This window comes from Vanacampus margaritifer, chromosome 16, assembly GCF_051991255.1.
Source record: "Vanacampus margaritifer isolate UIUO_Vmar chromosome 16, RoL_Vmar_1.0, whole genome shotgun sequence".
NCBI classification, from domain to species: domain Eukaryota; kingdom Metazoa; phylum Chordata; class Actinopteri; order Syngnathiformes; family Syngnathidae; genus Vanacampus; species Vanacampus margaritifer.
The window spans coordinates 10159403-10183428 of record NC_135447.1 but is presented as its reverse complement, the minus strand read 5'-3'; the positions used below and the strand labels follow the sequence as shown (position 1 = coordinate 10183428).

General features: G+C 40.0%; 1 protein-coding gene across 5 annotated transcripts in view; it reads right to left on the bottom strand.

Moving 5' to 3' along the window:
- The window catches only part of nrg2a (neuregulin 2a), an 89616-nt gene that overhangs the window by 27639 nt on the left and 37951 nt on the right, over positions 1-24026 (bottom strand). For all 5 annotated transcript variants that reach the window (XM_077547470.1, XM_077547471.1, XM_077547469.1 and 2 more), the window contains 2 exons: positions 16246-16411; positions 14806-14924 (listed from right to left, as the gene is read on the bottom strand). In XM_077547470.1, coding sequence (XP_077403596.1) covers positions 14806-14924; positions 16246-16411 — 285 coding nt within the window. The remainder of the gene's footprint in view (positions 1-14805; positions 14925-16245; positions 16412-24026) is intronic.

The window sequence follows — 24026 nt, the reverse complement described above, 5'->3', positions numbered from 1 at the left end:
AAACTTACACGCGCAAACCCATACAAAGGTTGAAAGGCAGCGTGTGAAATTTAAATTAGTAGCTCTGATGGCTTGAAATCCATCGCACACCTCCAAGGGACAGGTTCTTACCCCAGATGTTGGAACATGTGTTCTCACTTTAGCAAATGATTTTTTTTTTATGGATTGCTATGTTTTTGCAGCCTATTAGAAGAAAACAAAATGGAGGGGAAAAAAAATCACAGGTACTTAAAGTGTCGTAAAAATAGCCATTTTGCCATGAGATGTCAAAGCTATGATAACACTGACGCGCTATAAAGCCGATCTCATCGCTTGGGAGGTATCATGTCTTCATTGGCCGTCATCTTCAACAGCTGGCTTTCATTTTGGAGGAAGGGCAGACTTTGCAGCCTTGTACCAGAAACACAAGACATATACCACAGCTCCATATTTGGGCCTCGCACTCAAAGTTGCGGACCAGCTGTGAGGACGAGAGGTTTTCCCCTACGCTGTTCCCTGAAATCTGAAAACACACACACACACACACACACACACACACCTACACTTGCTGTACATTCCCTGCTATACTATTGACTGTATACGAAAAGATGACTCCGCTGCTGTGACTACGGTGACGTTGGTTCCAGTCACAGCCCGCACCCGCGTTCTCTGGAAATATCGCTCATGGTGGTAGCGACGACTCATGCGGCAAAAAAAAAAAAATGGCCAACAACAAGGGAGGTAGTGCGGCGGACTAATGGGAGGTTTCGAATAAAAGACAGCTGTGTACGACATCGCTGAGTGTCCATGAGCTTTAAGCAAAGGAATGGTAAGTATATGTTCCGTGAAGATACACTGGAAAGTGTAAAAAAAACAAAACAAAAAAAAAACACCTTGAAGTGCCCCATTTGGAATAAGAAAACCAAGCACCTCACGTAACTCAATTTTGTCATCAGTATTCTGCAGTGGTGGGAAGTAATCGAAGACCAATACTTTCTTACTCTACTTAAATATTATATACTTTCTACTCTTGCTCCCAACTTGTCAAAATAGGCTTGCTGTCTTTTTTTCCTTTTTTTTTTTAAAGTGTGGCTGATGACATCATCATGATTTAAATAAAGACAGGTTAAGTCAACTACAGTTGAGATCTTGATTGATTGCGATTTTGGGCTCTCATAAGGCGGAGAGAGAAAAAAAACAGACAGCGGGGAAATGACGTGAACTAGGCAGCAATAAAGATGAAGGCAACAGATATTGTATAGATAAACAAAACATTCCCCATTTACTGCTTTTTTTAAGTGGATTGTTTGATGCTGTCTGCTGCAAGAATGGTCAAAATGTGGAATGTATATAACTGATAGCATATTTTTGCTTACAGTTTACATTTGAAATTTTATATATATATATATAATTTTTCCTAAAAATTCCATGAAACTAATGGCAATTGCCTATTCTTCAAATTTTTTGCTTCTGATCATGAAATGGCCATTACGAGTACTAATACCTTGAAATAAGGTCATCCCTAATCAGCACTAAAGTAGTCGTTATTCTAACAAATTAAGAAAATGTCATTATTGTAAAGCTTTTGCATAGTAAGCAATAATGTCATGATGCCATTAAGATGTACGCATTAAAAAAAAAATAAGGGTTACATTTAAAAACCTTGTTACGCTAACAAAGTAGGGAAAAATAAATCCTGTATCCGTACATTTATCATTGTTGACACTTGCACATAATTAAATGGATCCTTCTTTGGCCTATGCCCCGCCTCCTTCACAATTTCCTGAAAAGTGCTTATATTAAAATACAAAATAAAGCATGATCGCATAATGAAAGTAGCAGAGAAATCTAGCTTACTTCCAGATCCATTTTCAGTGCCCTGACAAGTTTTGATGACGCAACGAATCATTTTAAAATTTGAAAGCATTAACAAAACATGATGGTGCTTGTTAGTTCCTTGGCAAATCCCAAAGAAGAATCCGGCAAGCCTTCGTTCGAGTCCCGCTCGGATGTGCCGAAGACCACCGGGACAGCTGGGAGGCCTGAAGTGGGAATTCTTTTATCACGCTATCAAATGAAGTCACAGATCAGTTTTGTGTCGGACCCGGGAAGAGTTAACAAAGCCGCGCACACATCTCAACCTCGTGTCACCTCCTGCTCACATCACTCAGCTTCTCCCGTGGAACAGCTGCTTCCTCCTTGCACACACACACGCACACACACACACTGTATCATCACACGTTTACGCTGTGGCTTAACTGTCCTGTATAACACGGTCTTATAGCTTACTGGATCTCCTCCAAGGAAAGATGTGTTGTGATATTTCAATAACTTCTCCTGCACTCACCACTTATCACACGGCGGCCTTGACCGGATTACGGGGAATTAAGAGAACAAGCAAAACAAGCTTCCGCCTGAAGAAACTGTATGTTTTTCAACTCAGATTATTATTGCAGCTAAGGAGGTGAGGTGGGTTGAAAAGCAGGATTACGCAAGAATTCCTCGACTGAGTTCCGTGAAACTTTAAAAGGTGCGCAATTGAGGCCTTGGCTGAGGTCTGCGCTGTCCTGAGCACAGTTCAGCGTCGTTTTCATCCTCCGATGTACTTCTAAGCCTTCGGATGATACGAATCGACAGCTGCCTTTTCTTCCGAGATATTGGCACATGGAAGCAGAACACTGAATGCTCCATACCATGCATAACTCCACCCCCCCACCCCCCACCCCCCACACACGCCCCCTCGTTGACATATTAAGAAAAAGATTTATGTTTTACGCCTCAACCATCAAGCATTTCTTGGTCTTCCGCCATATGAGCTGCGATTGTTTGAGCGCTCCTGGGAAAAAAACGTGGCATACCTCAAAAATAGTATACACTCTCGTATACCTTTTCTGAGGTCTTGTTACATATTCTGAGACATCAAATAAAATTTTTGCATGCACATTTGAAACACATGCCCAGACTATTCCTTGAGAAAATATGTACGGGACTTTTTTTTCTTTTTTTTTTTCCTTTCAGGCATTCAACTCTCTTTCAATGTTTCTTAGATTCTCCTGAGCAAGTAGTGCACTTTTGGAACGACTTCTTCTTTTATTAGTAGATATTCAAAATGAACACTTGTTTGCAAATGGTTGACTACTTTTTCCCAGAACTCCAGATGTGATACAGAAGACTTGGAAAAATAAACACAAAGAAAAGTAAGGGGATTGTAAGTGGGCGAAGTAGCAATTGTGTTAATGCTTCAAGAACTAAACACGGTTGTGGGCGCACTTCAAAACAAAACTGTGACACGCTGCAGCTGTCCTTCGGCCGGAAAGATGATGACAGCGAGGATTTCGGGCTCCATCTTCCATAAAGTGTTGGAAAGATACTGTAGATTCTTAAATATGCTCCTGTTTTGTTCTAATAGATCGAATAAATCCTGCCAAAGGCTACAACCTCTGCATAGTACCATAACAACAACATATAAGCAATAAATAATTTCTTCTTCTTGTGCTATAAAACTTTCCATTGCAATATTACTGGCCTAGATTTTAATCTGCTTTCAACTCGTGGTATATATGAGTGAAATATGGCATTTGCATAGTCATAACATCACTACATAAAATGTAAATAATAATAATAATAATAATAATAATAGCAGCCCTCCTAATCAAACTCACTGCACGCTGTCCAACTCATGTGATGAAATACACCACCGTCCTAAATGCCCTCAAAGGTCACAAAATAAGACACAACTGCACAGTCCAGTAAGCTAATACAAATAGCCACTTTTGATTAACACTGCCAAACGACACTTACATTTTTTCATTGCGCTTGTAGTAGAACTACACTGATTCAAAAATAGGGCTGTTTCTAATATTTTCCCGTTTTCTTATTATTTATCCTCACTCATTGGAGCAGCAACTGATGCACTCAAACTGCAATTTGTAGCTGAGAACATCCTCGAAAATGAGTTCTCTTCAGGGGGAAATGGCTAGGCCGCTAATCATACAAGTTGTTCATCAGTTTTTGCTCCCATCATGCAAAAAAAAAACACCCAGTGGACGCAAATCATTTTTCGCCACTTTTCCGCTGCATTAGCCGCACACAAACGCGCATAAAACACAACTGTCAATGGTGAAGGAGATTGGACTTGTCAGCGGGCAATACACGCGGCACACGATTATGCAGGACCGTTCTATTAGCCCAGCAGTCAAAAGTTGGGACACATTAGTCATGCAAGTTGGCAAAAGCAGCACTTGGGCCTTTTCAGCTGATGGTCTATAAGACAATGCATGACAATAAGGTGTGTAAACAGTTGTGTCAAAAATAACCCAACTATGGGTCAAAAATGGACCTAACCTCTACTTGGATCTATTTGACCCAACTTTGACTCAAGAAATGGGTTTTTTAGTGTAAATCAACTCATAAATATTGGTCAGATCCTTTACTTGGGTAAAAAAAATAAAAATAAAATTGGGTCATTTTGTATAAAACAACCCAGAAAGTTGTGTCAGATTGAACCATGAAGTGGATCGGTCCATTTTTGATCCATAATTGGGTTACTTTTGGCTCAACTGTTTTTTGAGTGGAATTGGTAAAAAAAAAAATAATGTAAAATTACTTCAAGGTACATGTTATTGTCTTAAAAAAGAAAAATAATATTATTATACTGTATTGTATAAACAAAAAGACCAGATGTAATTCAGTAGCCACCTATTTTGTTTGAAATTAAAAGATAAGTACACATTTAAAATTTCAGATATTTGTAAATTTTGGAAAACTTTATTTTTAATAGGGAGCTGTTGTTTAAGTTTTTATTCAACCTTTTAGGACATGCTAATGACCCTGGGAGGTCCCTGAACTTTTTGTTAGAGCTTTAAAACAAAGATGTATGGTGACTAGATGAAAAGATTATAAAGAAGATTTTTAAAAAACTTTAAAAAAAAAAATTAAGAGTTGGATTTTGCTTTATTTTTTATTTTTATGGCAATATTTTCCATTTTAATGAAAATGAACATCAGCCCTAAATAGTGGCTACTTGACAACTAATGACTGTTATCGGTATTGGTATCGGTCTATATCTATTTGTGTCTATCAACATGAAATGGCAACATGGTGACGTAGTTTCAAAATCTCAACTCAGACCATCCTGTGTGCAGTTTGCATGTTCTACGCATGTTATACCCTTCCTCTAGGCTCCAACAAAAAATACTAAATAAATAAAAATCACACTGATGTCTTACATGTTAAGACAAGTAAATCATTTTGACATGCAACTTTGGCAAACAAAATGTAATTCTGCGGGTAGAACAATAAAACAAATCTTACAACAGGTAATTCAAAATATGTTGTTAACAACTGTAGGAATCTGGCCTGAGACCAATCACATATAAGATGCCGATAGATCACCCAAAGATCGTCTGAAGCAAGAAACGCAATAATATTTGGTTGACAAGTTATCCCTAGATTTGTCCAAACTGTCGCAGTCATTTCAAACGAAAGCATTGACATGATTGGTGGCCAAGTGGAGCACCTGGTACGAACGATTCCCGAGAAGCGTGTAACAATGCTAACACTGACTGCCGCCACAGGCCTAGCGTAGCGTAGCGTAGCGGGCATGATTGATAGCGCCCTGGCTAAATCCATACAAGCTGCCAAGCAGTTCTCCAGTGGCCTGTAAATACTCAACACTTGGCAAATGTAAAAGCTCTTTCTGACATGACTGTAGCTTACCTACACACACACACACACAAAGAAACACGCATCTACAACCAACATCCTTCAGCATCACTACAGAAGATGTTTATCTTGCTTCTTACGTGGTCAGAGTAAGTTGTGTTTTTGCCAGGGTTAGACATAGAAGGAGCGAGGGAAATTGTTGTTTATGTTCTTCAAAGCAGCACTTAGCGTAAATGTTTCATTTACGTAGCAGAGCATTAGTCAGTGGGAGGAAAACCCGAAACTTCCCTCGACGGTTTATGTTACGATTGATGCTCTCTGTTATTTCCACATACCTTAAACACACGAAAAACAAGTTTGATGGTGACTCAGCTTCTGCTTTCAACTGTTAGAGAAAAAAATGGCTTCCCAATAGTTTCTTCCTGAACACCCGAGAGTTACGGCTACTTTTCCAACACACTCACCGAGCTACAAGGTCGTCGGTTTTTCAACGGTGCCAGGGGACGCAGAATTTCCGCTTGGCAAAAAACGGGATAGTGTACTACTTAATTGGGATCGTGGGGGAGTTGGACGTGGGCTGGTCAACAACCAATCACAAGGCTCATATAGAAAATTGTTCACACTCATATTCACACCTATGGACACTGTAGAGTATGGGATGGATAAACATTTTTAGTCAATTCGAATATTAAAGTGAACAGATGAGCCAGGGCACACACAAAAAAATCTGGTAAATATGTAAAATGTTTTAAATTGAGTTTGATGGGAAAAAAAACTTTTTTTAATAAGATAAATACAAATACTAAATGTGAGAAATAAGTAGGAATGTTCAATGCCACTTTTTTCAGACCAATTAAATTACGAATACTCGACTATTAACTAGTCACTGATACCGATACCAGGTACAGATACTACTAGTACCTTAAATAAATAAAAATTCCCAGCAAAAATCAAATAAAAATCAATGACCTACAGTTCTCAAATAGCAGTTTTCCCTAACATTGTATGAAATAATGGCAATTTTCTATTCTTCTAATTTCTAATTCTTGATTGTAAAACGGTCACAAGAGTATCGGCCGACATTGCGAATACTTTTGTTTTTGTTTTTTTGTTTTTTGAGTATTGTTCATTTGGTAATCTTACCGATTCGACATGTCATCATCATTGCTCTCTCTCTCTCTCTATCTCTCTTTTTTTCTCTTTTTCTTTTTTTGTATGTGCGTGAGTATGTGCATGTGCGGGTGTGTGTGTGCATATGAGTGTGCGTGTGAGTGTGTGCATATGAGTGTGCGTGTGAGTGTGTGCTCATTAATTCACCTAAAAACGATTAAAAATCCCATACCGTTCACCTAAACCGAATACTTCAGAGTCCAGCTAGAGTCGTGAAGTTGTCAGGAGACCCGAGGAAGGATCAAAGAAATACTAATTCATTGGAATAAGGCTAAGTATTGGCCCGATCCCATCCCTAGAAATGCACATTTTTATTTATCTATTTATTTTGACATGAAAATGATGTGTGGCACAAAAATGCAAAAATTGAATTTTGATAGCTTAATATTTGTGGAATAAGAATCAGGGGGCTATCATTCTGGTCAATACTGCCCTCAGCCCCTCACAACTTGTCTTTCGGGCTCGCGTTACGAACCATGAGATGGATTAAAATAGATAGAAAGAAGAATCTGCCTAATTCTTAATCCAAGAACACAAAATTAATCAGAATACTGCCTTTTGGCATTTAGTTACCCTTTAATTGAGTTTGGCGAAAAAGCTAATTAGTGGAATTTAAATTGCAACAAATATTACTACTGTCTATGTAAATGCTCAGTGAGCCCTTCATTTAGTGTCTTCAATGAATTGGATCGAATACAAAACAGAAGCTCTGATGTCAACTGACGTTATGAAGGTGTTTGCTGCGATGCTGAGTTTGTTTGTATGTTTATCAGCATTGGGGTCGCTGTGCTTGAACTCAGGATGAGAAGTGAAAATGTGAAGGTATGTGTGTGTGTGTGTGTGCGTGTGTGTGTGTGTGTGTGTGTGTGTGTGTGTGTATGTGTGTGTGGGCCTGCCTGCGTGCGTGCGTGCGTGCATGCGTGAAATTGTTGCTGGTGGGCCCCAGCATGACTGCGAAGGTTGGAGCAATCATATGTTCAGCTGTGATTTCCATCAACACATTCCTGGACGCTCACACACTCTCTCGGCGGAGCTGCGCACAGCACCCCCCAAGGATGTGACCTACAGCCCGTGGACACATGGCCGCCTCACAAGCGCTTATCACAACATGGCAGCCTGTAGGGTAATGGGAGGCCTTAATCTGAAGCCACGTGGAGCCCCGCGAACCTGACCGCACTCGCTCCTTGGTTCTGGAAAACGGGGGATGATATACGACGCCGCTTTGCAGCGGGCAACCGGGTCTCGCCGTGCCAGACTGATTGCAGGTTAAAGGTCAGACCACATGGACAATAAATGGGTGAAGGTCCTACTTTTGGGGGTGGGAATAGAGATGAGAACACCAGTCAGGGAAAGGACTTATCATATCGAGACCACCGGGAGGCATCAGTGACGTAGCATGGAGGGGGGGCGGGGAGGATTGTCGGGGGAGGGGCAAGAGGCGGTAGTCAAAATGACTCAACAGGTGTGTCACACCCTCATCAGACTCATGTTAATTGTAACACACTCAAAATTGAAAATATAGTAGCTGCATTGCCAATTTCCCATGATGCTTTGCAACATTTACCTTATCCGGTCATTTTTATGCGCACCTTTTGCCAATAACAGGGAAAGTATGGCCTGCGGGTCACACAGCTTTCACTCCATTCTGAACATTTACAATATCAGTCCAAACACTTTGTGGAGCAGCAAAATTGTTCAGCGACAGCCACACAGTAAAATAAGATAGCTTTAGCCTCGCACTGCTAGCTTCAGCTAATCTTAAAAGATTAACATCAAAGCAGTGGGACCACAGGACTGGCAGCTGCGCTATGCTACAAGAGTGTGGAAATATTTGACCAACAATTAATCACATCACTTGCAAAATATGCCAGCCTGTCATCACTTAACAAAAGCCTGAGGGGAAATAAAAGGAGTGAAACCGAGAAATGCTTGATTTTTGTTAACCTGGTTCCAATCTCACGTCTTAAAACATCCTCTGGAACACAGAATGAGACTGGCTCATTGCGCACGGGATCACACTAATTACAAAAATTACATGCAGCATAATGGCGAGTGGTATTTGAAATCATTTGTTTTCCTTTGATCCTATGCTGGTCCGTCAAAATATGCCTTTATGTGAAAACGGCCTGAAAAAGTTTAGGGAGTCCACTTTACTGTGCTGAAAAATTCTCAATGACGTCATTGGCTTATCGTAATAATAATAATAATAATAATAATAATAATAATAATAATAATAATAATAATAATAATAATAATAATAATCTACAGTAAAATATGTCTTGAATTTGAAAAAATATATATATATTTTATTTTTCAATAAAGAAGGTTTTGGTAAATGTGCATGGGAAACTGGTGGGATTCATCAGTACCTCCAACAAAGTTAAGAACTGATCTAAAGCCCTTAAACTCTACTTTGCAGTCTTCAGCCAAGGCTTAGGGCAGGTGGGGCATTTATATTGACCTTGCCCAGGCTCTGGCAGCCCGCACTACGTCCCTGGGAGACACTCGTAAACACTCCTACACAAACACACACCGCGTTCAGGTCAGCAAAACGTAAACAACAGAACACTGACCGACTCCGAGACTCGCCAAGGTTTCATCTCACATTGAGGAGGAGTTATGAAATGAGCGTCGAAGCAGAACCTCAACTGTGTGCTGAATAATGACACATGGCTTAGTTAACGGTGAGTCGTTTCCCTCGGCACGCTCCAATAAAGCGGCATGCCTACACTCCCCCACACAGGTGCGATCTGTCAGTGTTTTCGGGCAAACCGTATGGCTGGCATGGCGCCACCATGCACTGAATGCGTGATCATGCAAAAGGGGTTCACTTAAGGTTCGAGTTCTTCCCACATGAACACCGGTGGTTAGTTTTTCCTCACCCGAGGGAACTGGCGTACTAGGTTTCTTTCTCCTTGCTGGGAAATTCTAAATCGGTGTTGGCAGAGCTGGAGTAATGACCAAATGTTATGTGCATTATTAATAGGGGTTAATATATATTTCTCTTTTTTTATGGCACACATAGTGATCCTTCCCATCTTCCTTTATACATGGAAGTAAAATTGGTATCCGGGGAACATTCAGGTAATTCCTTTTTAACAACACCTCTGGGCACTGTGACAGATGAGTCTGGCACTCCTTGAGAAATTGATGCTATGCGTACCAATTTATATGATCTATATTAAAGATCACAGATAGTGTGCTTTATGGCTTTGAAAAACACATTTTGGAATATTATTTTCAAATGAAGGGAAACCCCCGCTAAGCTCCAGCGTGTACTGTGGTGTCCTTAAATCCTCATGTGGTGGAGCTGATTGATGGGGGCCTCAGGTCGGTCAGCAAGAGGCTGCAGACGTGCTAAAGTGAGGAAGATGCTCAGGTTTGACATTATTGAGTTATTTAATCGGTGGTCGTTCATACTAACTGGACAGAATATTATTATTATCTAATTCTAAAAGCTGCTGACATAAAAAAAAATGCCTTCAGTAATACACATAATGAATGAATTAAAAGGAATGTTGTTATTGTTAACATATGCAGAGGTGCCTTGAGACGTGAGAACTAAAAAAATAAAAAAATAAAATTTGAGTTAAATTCACTTAAAAGGACCAAAACTGTTAAAATAAAAAAAAAGAATAACCGTACATATACAATAACAAGTCAAAATAAAAATTTATATAAACTAGTCATTCAAAAGAAATAATATTAATGAAAACAATAAATAAATAAATACATAAATAATCAAATAAAAGTAAAAACATACAAAAAAACAAAATTAAAAATCAAATAAAACTAAAAATAAATGTGAAAATATGCACAAAATAGACTGAATTAAATATCAATCAATACATAAAAATGCTCTGCTGTCATTTTTATTGATTTCATGCTGCAGACAATGTCGGAATGTCAGCATGAATTGCTGAAGGAATTTCAGACAAAATTGACTACATTAGGTCCTCTTTTATAAAAATCACATTGTCTTCGTCCTGCTTGCTACATCTTTCCTCTATATATCCGCTTCCCTATTGTATAACGTCTCTGTCTGCTTTTTGTCATGCATTCCCTTATATTGACCCCACCGTCCCTCCCTGGTTTTCCAAGCTCCCTTCATTCTCTGTCTCTGTCTCATTCTGTCCATCTCCACCCCTCCCCTCTCATTCGCTTAAACTGATCATACTGCAGCGACATGCTGCTTCGGCAACACACTGCAGCGGGCCACTGCAGCTCTTTAATGGTATGTCGCTTGCGACCTTAAGAGGAGAAGTGGAAATCTGTCCTCTCCTTTGCAAAAACAAGCAAAATTGCACACGTGGGTCCAACAGATGGTTTAAAACGCAGCAGTTGCAAAAAGTCGCAGTATTGCAGAAAATATTCATTTGTAGATTTCAAATATTTGGAAGTGATTTTGATCACAACAGAGTTTTGTTTACACGTTTTATTTGAGGATATGGTTTCAGTGAACTAACCACCCCCACCCCCCACCTATGGACATACCACCTCCGATTCGCCCCGTCTTGCCTTCTTCCCTGAAGCATGACGGAACAAGACGTGCCGGTGTAACACAATGGGACTTGCAAACAAACACGCACACACAAAGACAGGCAGACACCCTGGGGTCACTGCACAAGATGGGCCATACAGTGATGCCATTGTTTGAAAAACCTGCAGCGATTTCATGAAACGCTGACAGACAGTCGGCACCTTCCGTATAGGGTTGCATTTACACTTTTTCGAACACCTAGAAGTGTGCACGAAGCAGCTTATGTTGGACTGTAAACTTCACCCGTAGATAAAGTACACTTGTGCATCGTTCCGTTTCCAAAATATTTTAGCCCACGACCTGTATTGAAAATATTCCCTTACAAAATGATATCATGTATTGCAATGACATTCACAGATAAAATGGAAGTGGAATTTGACAAAGTTGGAATTTGACCAAATTCTTGAGAAAAATATGCCTTTAAGGTGGTACACAAATCCACAGGCCATGACTGACTGACATTGCGCGAGACTTTAGGTCTGGGCAATTATAAGATTAACTCCTCATGTGTGTTTTGCTTATTCAGAGGCTGTTTTTATGGAAGGCGGGCAGAACGAGGACAAGTGTGCTAAAGACCATTGAAGTGGAAATGGAGTTTAGTGTCATGTAGGAAAACAATACAGTCCTGTCACACTCACAGTTTTTGTTAGTTTAATTTTGGGGAAGAATTAACTGCACACAGCAAAATATGTAGGCTTGACGATAGGGTGGACAATGACAGTGTGGACATTTTTCATAAATGTCAGCAATTAATGAGCAGATGACCTTTACTTAGCAAGCTGACCGCATACTGCTTAACAAATGTATTTTGAATTTAAGAAAGGTTTTTATATCAATTGATATTTCCTTAAGTTAATAATAATGACAGGGTGGACAGCAATTTCAGGGACACATGCAAAATGTTTAATACGATTGTGAAACTAAAATGATTGAAATGATTTCCTTTAAAATTGATTTAGAATCATTCAGCCACTTTTTACAAACATGCCAAAATAAAGGAGTCACATTTGAAGAGACGTTTTACTGTACTGGATTGTGTGCAAATGTTTGGTCCATAATAAGACCCCAGCGTTTCATTAATCTGCTACATTTTCACGAGTGATTCCGATGAATTATCATACTTCTAAATTTTACAGTATAGATGTTAGCGAGTCACGTTTTGGCTTCAAAGAGGTTCACGCTCACGTTCTGTCTGATGCATTGTACTCTGTAATATAATATTTGCAGATCATTGTATAGAGTTCCACTGTTGCATGTTGCTAAGCCTTTAGAAGAAAAAAAAATAGGGAAACAGGTGCTGCCAGAAGGGATTCCCCTGACCTTTATTGCACCATTCCACCAATCTTAGATGATTACAATTAAATGTGACGGTTTGCACCAAACATGGGTGACATCTTTGACTAGCGCATTAAAAAAAAAAAAAAGGCTACGTAACATTTCCGTGTCAGCACAAGGCACATAATCAGAATGGCAATCTCAACTGGATGTGGTTGGCTTCTTATCTGTGCGCTTGCAATTGAACCAGCATGTTGGTTTTGCTAGCACAAAGAGCCTTTTCATTATTTGCAAAGATCTGCTACTCCAGTGGCGCTGCCTGACTGTAAACAATAACAGGTCGTCGTGACGGATGCAAAGAGAGAAGGCTGAGTGAGCGTTGAGCCTCAGCGAGCGTACAAGGGCACTGAGTGACGGCTGGACTCCGTGCGGCTCCTTTTTCACTCCTCGGGGGCCACGGTTGGCCTCTTAAGTCGGAGCGGGATGTCTACAGAATTGAGCCCCTTGCCAAGGTCAGCAACGAGAGTGACGATATCTCCACCTCGGTGTGGAAAGAGAGGCTCGCTCGTTCCCCCTCGCAAAGAAATGGACAAAATGATCCAAATGTTTCGCCAGCGGTAGCACGGCTATGTCATCATGCATGCTCAATTGAAAAAAGAAAAAAAAGAAAACACACAATCTGCACGCTGTTTAACGTCACGGCCTCTTTTCTGCACAGCATCAAAGTCCTGAGACATTTTTACAGCCAGGTGAACTCGGTGATACCAGCGGGAACTAACATTCCTTCCAAGACATCCAGCATAGGCCATATCCACACCAACACTGGTCTTTAAAAAAAAAAGAAAAAAAAAAATATATATATAGATAGATTTATTCTGGCCTTTTGTCCACGCAGGAAGTACTATTAAAGCCAGAAATGAAAATCTTGTCATGATACATGAATAGGACTAAGCATTTCAAAAGAATATAGAAATCACTTTATGAGAAAAAAGTTGGAATTTAAAAATCCATCCATCCATTTTATATACTGTAGTACTTATCCCTATCAGTCAGCTATCAATGAAATACAGTATGCCAACCTTTAGCATAACAATGGCTTTTTTAAGCTATATGTTAGCATTAAAAAAAATAAGTGCGGGCTAGCTTTGTGTTTGTGTTAAGAAAACAAAAAGTGAATTGAATTGACCTGTTTTCTTAGGTTTTTGATTATCTAACCAGGAATTCGCTTATTAAATTTGAGAAAACTTTATTTTTAAACTCTTGAAAACTGAGATTTTTTTCTTTTTTGTGTGTGGTATTACAACCAAAAAATACAAATTAATCAATAATATACTTCCAAGAAAATGTATGGGAAATTGTTTTAACTAGCAACGGTGATACAAGTGTGTGTTAAAAAAAAAAAATGTTACTGCCTCATATAATCTACTAAATAAATGTATTTTAGTGGCAGACATACATATGCGAATATTATAATAACAGAGGCATCAGTGCGCGTGACCAATGTGGCTAATGTTGTTTTTTCAGGCTTCTAATTAGCATTTGACGGCAAGCGAATGTGTTTTTGTGTCTTTACAATGCCACTGTGAGCGGATATAGATGCTCTTTCTTTTCTTTTTCTTGTGGACTTTCTAGCTGCAGTCTGCACTCCAGACAATCTGTGATTTTTTTTGCCATTCAGACAAGATAACGACACATCCTTGCTTGGATAGAAGCAAAAGCACATGACTCGCATCCGCTGGTTCTCCTTGTGTTTCTTTTTTAAAACCGTCTGCAACCATGTCGCCAACGCACTACCCACACACACTTGTAGCAGAACCAACATGAACTCACCACTCCACCAAATGGATGCAGCTGTTATCAAAAGTCTTTCATCGGCTTCATCACTTTCCAAAATGCAGCAATAGCATGTATGTGCTGGTATCAAAAAGTGAAACTTTTTACAGCTCTCAGGTGTGCTGTGCTTTTCATTCCGTTCCGTGTTATTTTCTCGTGTCACTAGCCAAACGTTGAATAGAAACCATATTAAATAACTCTACAAAGCCCCAAAGACAAAATGGACAGTTGTTCTTCATGCATGTCATCACTTTTACATGCCCACTTTGAATCTTTTTTTTTTTGGGCCGAAGAACAGTCATAAGCAATGAATAACAATGCCAGTGCTTTCTCTCAGTACTCACTGCTTTGGACATTTATAGTGCCAGTGGAGTTGTCCTTTCCCAGATGGTTCTCCACCACACAAGTGTAATTCCCAGAATCCTCCAGTTTCGCTCTGCTGATCTGGAGTCTGGAGTTTTTCCTGTGGGAGACAGCGTTCGCACAGCTGAGTCAGGGGAATCCGGCCCGGGAGGAAGCAACATGGAAACACATCGAGTGGAAACAAGGGGGACAGCGGGGCAGACAACAGGACAAGCGGCCGCATGGCAACAGGCCTCTGCTTTGATAGGGTGCTGATTAGAGAGTGAAAAAATGTCTGGAATAATAGAACCACTTAGGACTATTGTACAGAGTTCAACGTGGTTTCATTAAGCCACGTCAAATGTCTCATGATGTTTTTAATAACGCTGCTTTTAATTTGGCTCCAAAATAGCCATAGTGCCTACAAGGGGCTTTTAAATACATCGTAGTGTTCCAAGATTCTATCTACTTCTTGCACATTACTCACATATTCCTCTGGAGCCAGCAATTTTAATTACATGATCATCAGCCAACCAGAGACAGCGTGGAAAAGGAGCATGAATTATTAAAAGAGCAAGGCACAGTGCTGCCTCTTTTACAGGGTGGCCAAGTGTGGTACTGCAACCAAAAGCATCTGCAACTACAATAAAGCAAAGCAAATAGCAAGTTATTGACATACTGCCAAAAAATGCTTATATTTATTATTATTCTATGATTCCAGAACACTTTAATATATTTTTTAACTCCTCTTACAGCATTATTCTTAAAATAAATGGCTTACAGTAACAAATAATGTTATTACAACAACAAAAGTAGCACTCAAACAAAAAAAGTGACTAACTCGCTCTTCTACCACTCACTATTGATTGGTTGTTATCTTAGCGCTGAGTAGCTATGATGTAATTTTTAGTCGTCAGCATGTGGCAAAATGGCCGCCCACTGAGGTGGCTCAAAACAGGTGGATTTTGCTGCTTACCTCATATTTCACAAACACAATATTAATCAGAATACTGTACATTGACTTATGCTGTTCTGGGCTTTGGTTTTTGGTGCTTTTGTTCTCCGCAATGCAAAGGAATGATGCTTTTTGCAAAGCTAATTCAACAATAAAACCACATTTTCAGAAATAAACAGATAATCGATTTACTTGTTTAATCCTTTTTTCTTTTCTATAAAAGCACATGTGAATCATTTTTAAAACATGTTTTTTGAAATATTCACTTGCACACTACTGGTAAAACTTAATTTAAACTTAAAAAAACAAAGGACTGCTTTTTACATAACGCTTTTAACTACACCATATGGTGCCCAAAGCAAAGGACACTTTCCCATGGCCACCAGGGGGCGAGGATTGAACCCACAACCTCACGGATGGGAGATAACAACTCTATCACTGAGCCATGCCGCCCCTAGTGTAAGGTTAGTCTCTTGCGTGTACTCACTGGCTGTTCTTGATTCGAATTTTTTTGCTTTTCTTCAGTTCGTTGCCATCTTTGAACCATCGGTAGGTCGGCAGAGGGTACCCCGTGGCCTCGCACTTGACTGTGAGCTTGCTTCCCTTGTCCACTATGGATGGATTCTTCATTGGTTTTAACTTTGGAGCCGAAGCTAGAAAGAAAAAGAGAAAAGTTATTGAGAATCCTGAAGAAAAAAAAAAAGTTTCGTTTGCACAATTGATGCTTCGTTGTGTGTTTGAGGACATCGATGCAGTATGGAGCCAATTGTCTCTCAGTGGACTGAGCTAACAAGTCTCTCATGTGACCAGCAGATGTTGTCACCAGAGGCATCATCAAGTTGACGTCAGACCAACAAACAGGTGCAATTTCCATCATTTGCTCTGCAATTACCTGTTATCAGATATTCAAACAGATATTACAGCAAACATCCATAATCAATTGCCACTGTAGAATTAACGCTGACTGTGTACATAAGCTTTTCGGATGCTTCTCGTGTGTGTGTGTGTGACTCCAAATATTGTGTCATTTCTATTAATGTCATGGACTGGATTACGAAAAATGATCTTTGAGACGCACACACACATTCATATAGTACATGAAGAACACACAGCCACACAAACACTTGCCAGCTGACAGCTGCAAACATGTTTAGGGGAAGACTCACTCAGGGTGGGGAAATGGAGTCGGGGTGAATGAGGGTCAATCAGGGGATGGCCAAGATGCCCCCCTCCTCTTGCTTTACACACAAAAACTTTCTCCCATTCACCATATCATGTGAATGCTTCGCTGAGTAATGCTTCCAATTCCAGCTGTTTTGCAAGCCCATTAAGGATAGAAAAGTACCAAAAAAATTGCAGTTGTGATGCATTTATAACAAGTTATTCTTCTAGCGCCCACCCATGTCCTCTTTCTGTAGAAATTGTCCTACTTCTCGTGACCTGCTTAAGTTGTCGTAACCACGAGGACAGGAAAAGCCTCAATGATGCTGCTTTTTGTGTGTGTGACGAATGATGAAATTGGGGCAATGTTAACTTATGCATATGAAATTGTATTGTCACAATATATATATATATATATATATATATATATATATATATATATATATATACACACTGTATATGAATGGATTTGTACAGATACTTAGTACAAAGTGGCTTGTGTGCAATATTGTGACTCAGCAAGACCAAATGACTTGATTTATGACTTTCGTAACCCAAGTAGCAACTTGACTCAACTTGCCCTGCTTAATTTTGCCACAGTATTGGAACTTCATTGAAACTTGAAGTTTAAGACTTGAGACTTATGTATGACTTGCGCATGTTTGACTTATTCACACTTCAGGTACTAAATACATATCTGGTGGAAACATGAATTCACACGACTAAAAGCTATCTTTATGTCAATAATTGTCATTACAGGACGCATGCCTATTCCAAATGACTGCACAAAGTTTGGGATGTAGAGTTCGATCTGATTTTCACAGAGCTCGGGTGATGACAAAAAAGTCAAATTCAAAATAGCTCAGACGCAGATCAATGATGCAGAGTATTTTTAGATCAACGACATCTATTTATGTTTTTGCATGTGAGCCGCTTGGTATTTATGGCACTTGGGAAAATCGGGCGCTGGAATAAGGCAGATGAGTCTTTGTTGGACTTCATATCACAAAGAAATTGATACGTGGAGGATCTCATGTCATGAATTCAAGATTTAAGTGAGCTCCTTCTGGACGTCGTAGCGAAATATTTGTTCCATATTATTGAACAGTTCAATGTTATGAAAACATTTCGAGAAAATAATCATACTGATAAAATGCTCATTTGGTCTGATAAAGACCGTCTGTCTGTCTGTCTGAGTTTCTGTCAGGAAAACGCACGGTATTAAGAGAATAACAAAAGTCACTGACCAGCAGCAAGCAGGTATTTAAAGCTGCTGCTGTCTCTGGAGTCCCAAAAAAGAACCTCTAGATGTAAGATCCCCTCGGCTTACAGTCATGCAAAAAGATGTACAGTATTTCAGCCAATCCCAATTTATGCTCACGAGGCAAAACATGTACAGCAAGCTCAGAAATCCACAAAGATTAATTTGCAAACATTTTCATCAACAAAAAAAATGCAATATTTCTTTGAATGCTGGCGTTCTTAATGGTTGGTTGGTCATTGCCACCATTTTCCAAAAAGGCTGCAACTTGCCCAAAGGGGTGGCAGATTTATGTTTTCGACTATAATGATGGGAAGTGAAACAGAAGGCAAATTTAGGACGCCTGAAGGTGTCAAAATGACCTCTGACCCGTGGCTTCAGCAGTAAAAATGATTATCATGCAAGACAAGGCACCATTACACACTCAGAAAAAAAACGAAGCTTTAGCTACTATGAGAGATCACCGTAATCCCTGACCTTAACCTTTCAGCCATTTTCACTGAAGCAATCACCTTCGCTCCCGGCTGTTTTACTGGATTTTGACTGATTTTGCAAGGCCCACAGAATATTGTGTTCTATTGCTATAAAAACATGGAACCTATCAAAAGAAAGATTAGAGTATTTTCTTTTATCAGGAAAAAAGTCATTTTCTATCTATATCAGTTTTGCACTAATTAGCATTAGAATATAGCTAAGTTTCATAATTTTTCCCATATCAGGGGAAAAACCTTTTCTGGCTGATCTCTTATACTCTGCTGCCACCTGCTGGCCGTTTTCTTTTAATAACTATCATTGTTTCAACCATTCTCTTCAGTTCAGAGGCTGCATCAAAGCCTTCTGTATGGTCTTGCATAAAAAAACATATAAAGACTTCTTTGGGAAACTGGTAATATTTAAACTAGAAGGTATTTATATGTTTTTGGGAGCAAATTAGTTAAGAATCTACGTTAGTGGACAGCAGTACATCACATACTCAGCGCTCATTGGATGACAGATTTATCGTGACGCCGGATAATTTGCTGGACAAATCTCTATGTAAAGACAGAGTGCAAAGTCCCTACTATTATACATGCTAATATAATTATGATGAATATGTTATTAAATGGAAAGTCAACCCCAAAAATATGCAGCTCCACTAGTCTAAACATGGTATCCTAATTAATATTGCGTTTGTGGAATATGCAACAAAATCCACCTTTATATCCATCTCAGAGGGCAGCCATTTTGTCACTTGCTGTCGACTGAAAATGACATCACAGTTGCTCAGGTCTCATGTAAACCAGTCAAGGGACGGATCACCTGTTTTCTGAGTTTGTTTTTGAGCTGTGATTGGTTGTTACCTTAACCTGATGACGTCATTAACAAATAATTTTTGTGTTGACGTCCCCTTTTAAATGTACATTTTCAGAAGATTTAGGAACACGGTGCACACACGGGCTGAACATGAAGTGTCAGGTGCTCTGGGCTTATCAACTCTCAAAGTCCAGATGTTTCCAGTTAAAACATATTTTTTGCACTTTGGCAGCTGTAATAGGCTTCATGGGATATGATGTAGAAAAATAACCTGCATTCATGAATACTCAAACATGCGCCATGTTTGACAAGAAACTTCATCGCACATTTTCATCAAGCGGTCTTTACTTGTGAGTGTAGCTTGGCAGGAAAACTTTGAATTGAACTCCGGTCTCCAAATGTGACAATTCCACCCACTTGATCCGATATCTTAGCCGCCTTTACGGAATAGACAGTGTAAACAGCGTCGGCGCCGTACGCGCTTCACTCTACCAGACTTGGCCCCGCGCGGTGCCTGAGGAAAGATTGTCATCCTGTCATCGGCAGAGAGAACGGCAGGAATGAAGTTGCGCCATAAAAAAAAAAAAAAAAAAATGTTTAGTACTTTGCCTCGACGCAGGTCTGTCCTTGCCAAGTAAATTAAACAAGTTTTCTCTTTGGCTGGAAGAGTTACAGAAATGCTTATCGGTAAGCCAGATGTGTAAGAAGGACCGCTCGGCGTAATGAAGACGCAGGGCGCCGTGGCTTCGCTCTACCCTCTCGACGCAGATGTTTGACAGTTCTCCGTGGAGATTCATATTCACGTCTATCTTCAAAGCTCTTTCATCTACGCGACGTGACATCCGTGAACCCTCTGGCAGCGCACGCACAGCGTGATATACAGTGGATGCTCCTCTGCGGGTCGCCTGATGAGCAAACCATCATCCAGGAGATGTTTGCTGGACACACATGAAGTACAGAGCAAGTCAACCGCGCTCACATAAAGTCCGGGATGTGATTTCTCAAACGCTTGTCTCGTTTTTGGTGTGACACCTGTGGAAAAAGTGTCAGGCGGCTACGATAAACCCGCTGCCTTTGCAAGCGCCTGATTGTCTGCTTTTGAAGTGGAGGGGCAGCTGCGGACGTGGACGATAAAAGGCAAAAAAACGGAGAGCCGGGACCCGTGTGGCATGTCGCCGGCTCACGCTCGAGGGCAAAAAAAAAAAAAGTGGAAAAGTCAGCGACTGTGAGTCGCTTGGTGAATTAGCAATTGCTCATACGATTGAGTCAACATTTCTCGTTGACTTCCAGGAGCTTAGGGGAGGAATCTGAGGCATGCGTTTGTGACCCCCCCCTTTTTCTGGACAATGCATCCGAGATTATTCCAGTGTTATGTCACTTCACTAGACGCTGTCCAGAGACAAATCGCTGGATGAGACAGCCTCGAGAAATGATCTTTGCATTGGACCGATGGTGTTCCGACTGGACCAGTCAGTGTTCTGTAACATCTGTTCTAAAAGATCATTTCTCAACCACAAGCAAGGAAACCGCTTTCACCAGATAATTAGCCAGTGCATCGTTTCGATATGACTCAAAGACTTAGCGATAATGCTAGTTTTATTTTTTTTTTTACAATAACACCACATGGTTTCTTTCTCCCGCTGACTGTTAATTTGTCATTATCACAGTGCTTTCGCCAATGCTAACTTATTTTAGCAGAATTTGAGACTATTTTCATGCAAAACAAGCATCGTATACCTCAAAATCATACGACTGTACTTATATGAATGTGTAACAAGTAGGGCAGCTTTAAAATATTTGTTTCATTATGTTTTTAAGGCCGATCCTGGTGAGTGACATGTGCGCCGTTGAATAAGAGTATACAGTAGTTTGCCCTAGTTAGCCACTCAAGCTAGCCAGTCTGTGTGTTTCGTGCCTGATTGTGTGCTACCACAAAAAAAACATTATATTGTACTTACTAGATGAATGTTGAACAAGTAGGGCTACCGCTTTAGAATAGTTTTATAACTGAGTATCCTATCAATGATTATATTGATTAATTGGATAATAACTTATGTTGCAATGATGCAGAACGTACATGTGAGGTGCAGTGGTATTTTTGTCCACTTGGTGTTGCCATTCTCACATCCTACACCGTAGTATCCGTGATGATGAATGTGTGTCGTTTAAAAGGCAGGACCTAGCCTTGTGAGTGACGTGTGCGCCGATGAATAAGTATATACAGTACTTGGCTGTAGCTAGCTGCTTAAGCTAGCCAGTCTGTGTGTTTCGTGTCTGATCGTGCTTTCTTCAATGCTAACTTTTTGCAGTAGAATTTGTAGTACCATGCTATGTATCAACTGGACTTCTTTCAAGCAAAACAAGCATCACATACCACAACATACACACACATACCATTTTGTTCTTAGTCGACGAATGTGGAACACGTACGGCTTTCGAATACTTTCAGAATTGAGTATCCTACCAATGACCATGTAATGCTTCCGTCGAAAATTATACTACTTAATACAACACTGACATGGAAATGAAAGAATGTGCATATGCTTGTTAACAGCAACAATGTGCAACCGCTGAAATATGTCAATTTTCTCTCAATTACAGTGCATTCTTGTAGATTTTTCTGATAACAGGTTCCTGCAAAGATATGACACAATCTTTCAGACGATCATTATCACTAATCCCTCCTTTTTGCCCATTCATCTACTTTGTATGGTGCTAATCCCGTTGAGCGTGGCTGTCGTCGTACTGTAAAGTTGAACTGGAATTCGGCCATGACTGTAGTGTAGATTCTCGCGAGAAATACGGTTCGGTTCAGCTCAATATAGCTCAATAAGCGTCTCAGAATATGTCAGCCATGCATCCTGCTTTTGAACGCCCTTTTTCTGCCATGGGGTTCAAAGTTTTGTCTTTTCATGTTCCTCGGATGGGTTGAAACTAAAATATATTTTGTTGCTCTGTAATGACATGTGCAATTACGATAAAATTAGATTTTCCATTTCCCATAAATTATTTAAATGAAAGTGGCCTATTAAAGTGGCAAGGATGTTTTGGACTGACAGCAAGGCCCGCTTTGTGTTGCAGTTCATGCTAATGTACTTGTACTCAGGAAGTGCACGCACTATTTTGGAACACAGCTAAGTTGAATGCACCAATTGTGCCATAAAAAGCGATACCCAAAAAAAAAAAAAAAGCTGAAGGAGGAGGATTATTCTCCTGATATTGGCCAACAATTGAAGACCAGAAAGGGGACCTAATCCTTCGCCTTGGTAGGAACGATGGTGCTCAATACAGCAATAAAATGTGTAACGTTCTAAAGTTATGAAGCCAATTTCAATAACAGTTTAATTTAATCAGATAGAATGAAAAAAAACACAGGAGCCTCAGAATTGAAGCCTGTGGAACACCATACGTCCCAAATTAGATGTGAATTAATATTGCACATATTCATCCGGCCACTTTCTTGTTTTGCTCAACATAGTATGCAAGGGATTACAATAATAAAGAAATCACGGACGCATGTCGACGACTGAGTGCGGCAAATTAGCATGATCACCTGCAGCCAATGATGATATCATCACAAATGATATGAGTTGGGAATTATACGTTTGTGTTTTTAGTATTTTATAACCTCTCATGCTAGTTTCAATTCAATTGTGGTTATATTGGAGCTCAGTTGTACCTCATGTTGTGACTAGTAGGTCCATTTAAAAAGTTGAGACTTAGTTATGCTTTGTGTGTAGGGATGTTTTGAGCGCTTTGCTTCTACAAAATAAACAGTTTCCACTCAGCATGCATTAAGGTGTTTTGTAAGGTGTTGTTTTTTTGGCACGGCCACACCAGCACGCGCGTTGCCCAACTGTTTGAGGTGTCTCCATCTTTTCTGATCACTACTACATTATGTTTTTGACTAAGTGCAGCAGCTTCCTTTTAAGCTGTAAAATCAAATGCCAGGTAGGTGTTTGAACATGATAAGAAAGATCTGGCACACAATGAAGGAGGCTCTTCACTTCCTTAACCGATTATTAGCAGCACACAAAGAGCTACCGCACCGGATGCAAACGTGTGTTTGGTCTTGACACAAGATGGATGGTCATTACAATTACAACGGCGGTAGATGCATATTTATTTAGGCCGGTCAGACTTCACGGGAGGCGTTCCGCAAGCTGACAAACGTCTGTCTTTTCAACGCATTGATGTCGAAGTTGATGAAGCGCCCGTGGCCTGCAATTCAACGGAAGAATGAGAACAAAGTTGCCCAGTTTTACGCCCCCTCGGGTCTCTTTTCTACTTCAAGAAGAACTTAACGTTTTGGCAGCTTTGTTAGCATTCTCATGAGAGTGTCGCATTTCAGTCGCTACACACGCGCGCGCACACACACACACACATATTCCAGTTTGAAAGAAAATCCGCATGTTACATTGCTGTGGCAAAATGCCCTAAATCATGCTCAACCTCTCTTATGGCCTCCCTGCTAAATACTACACATAAAAATAAATAAATGTAAAAAGTAATGATTTTCAGAGCATAGTTATAGCCAGCGATGTTTGATACCA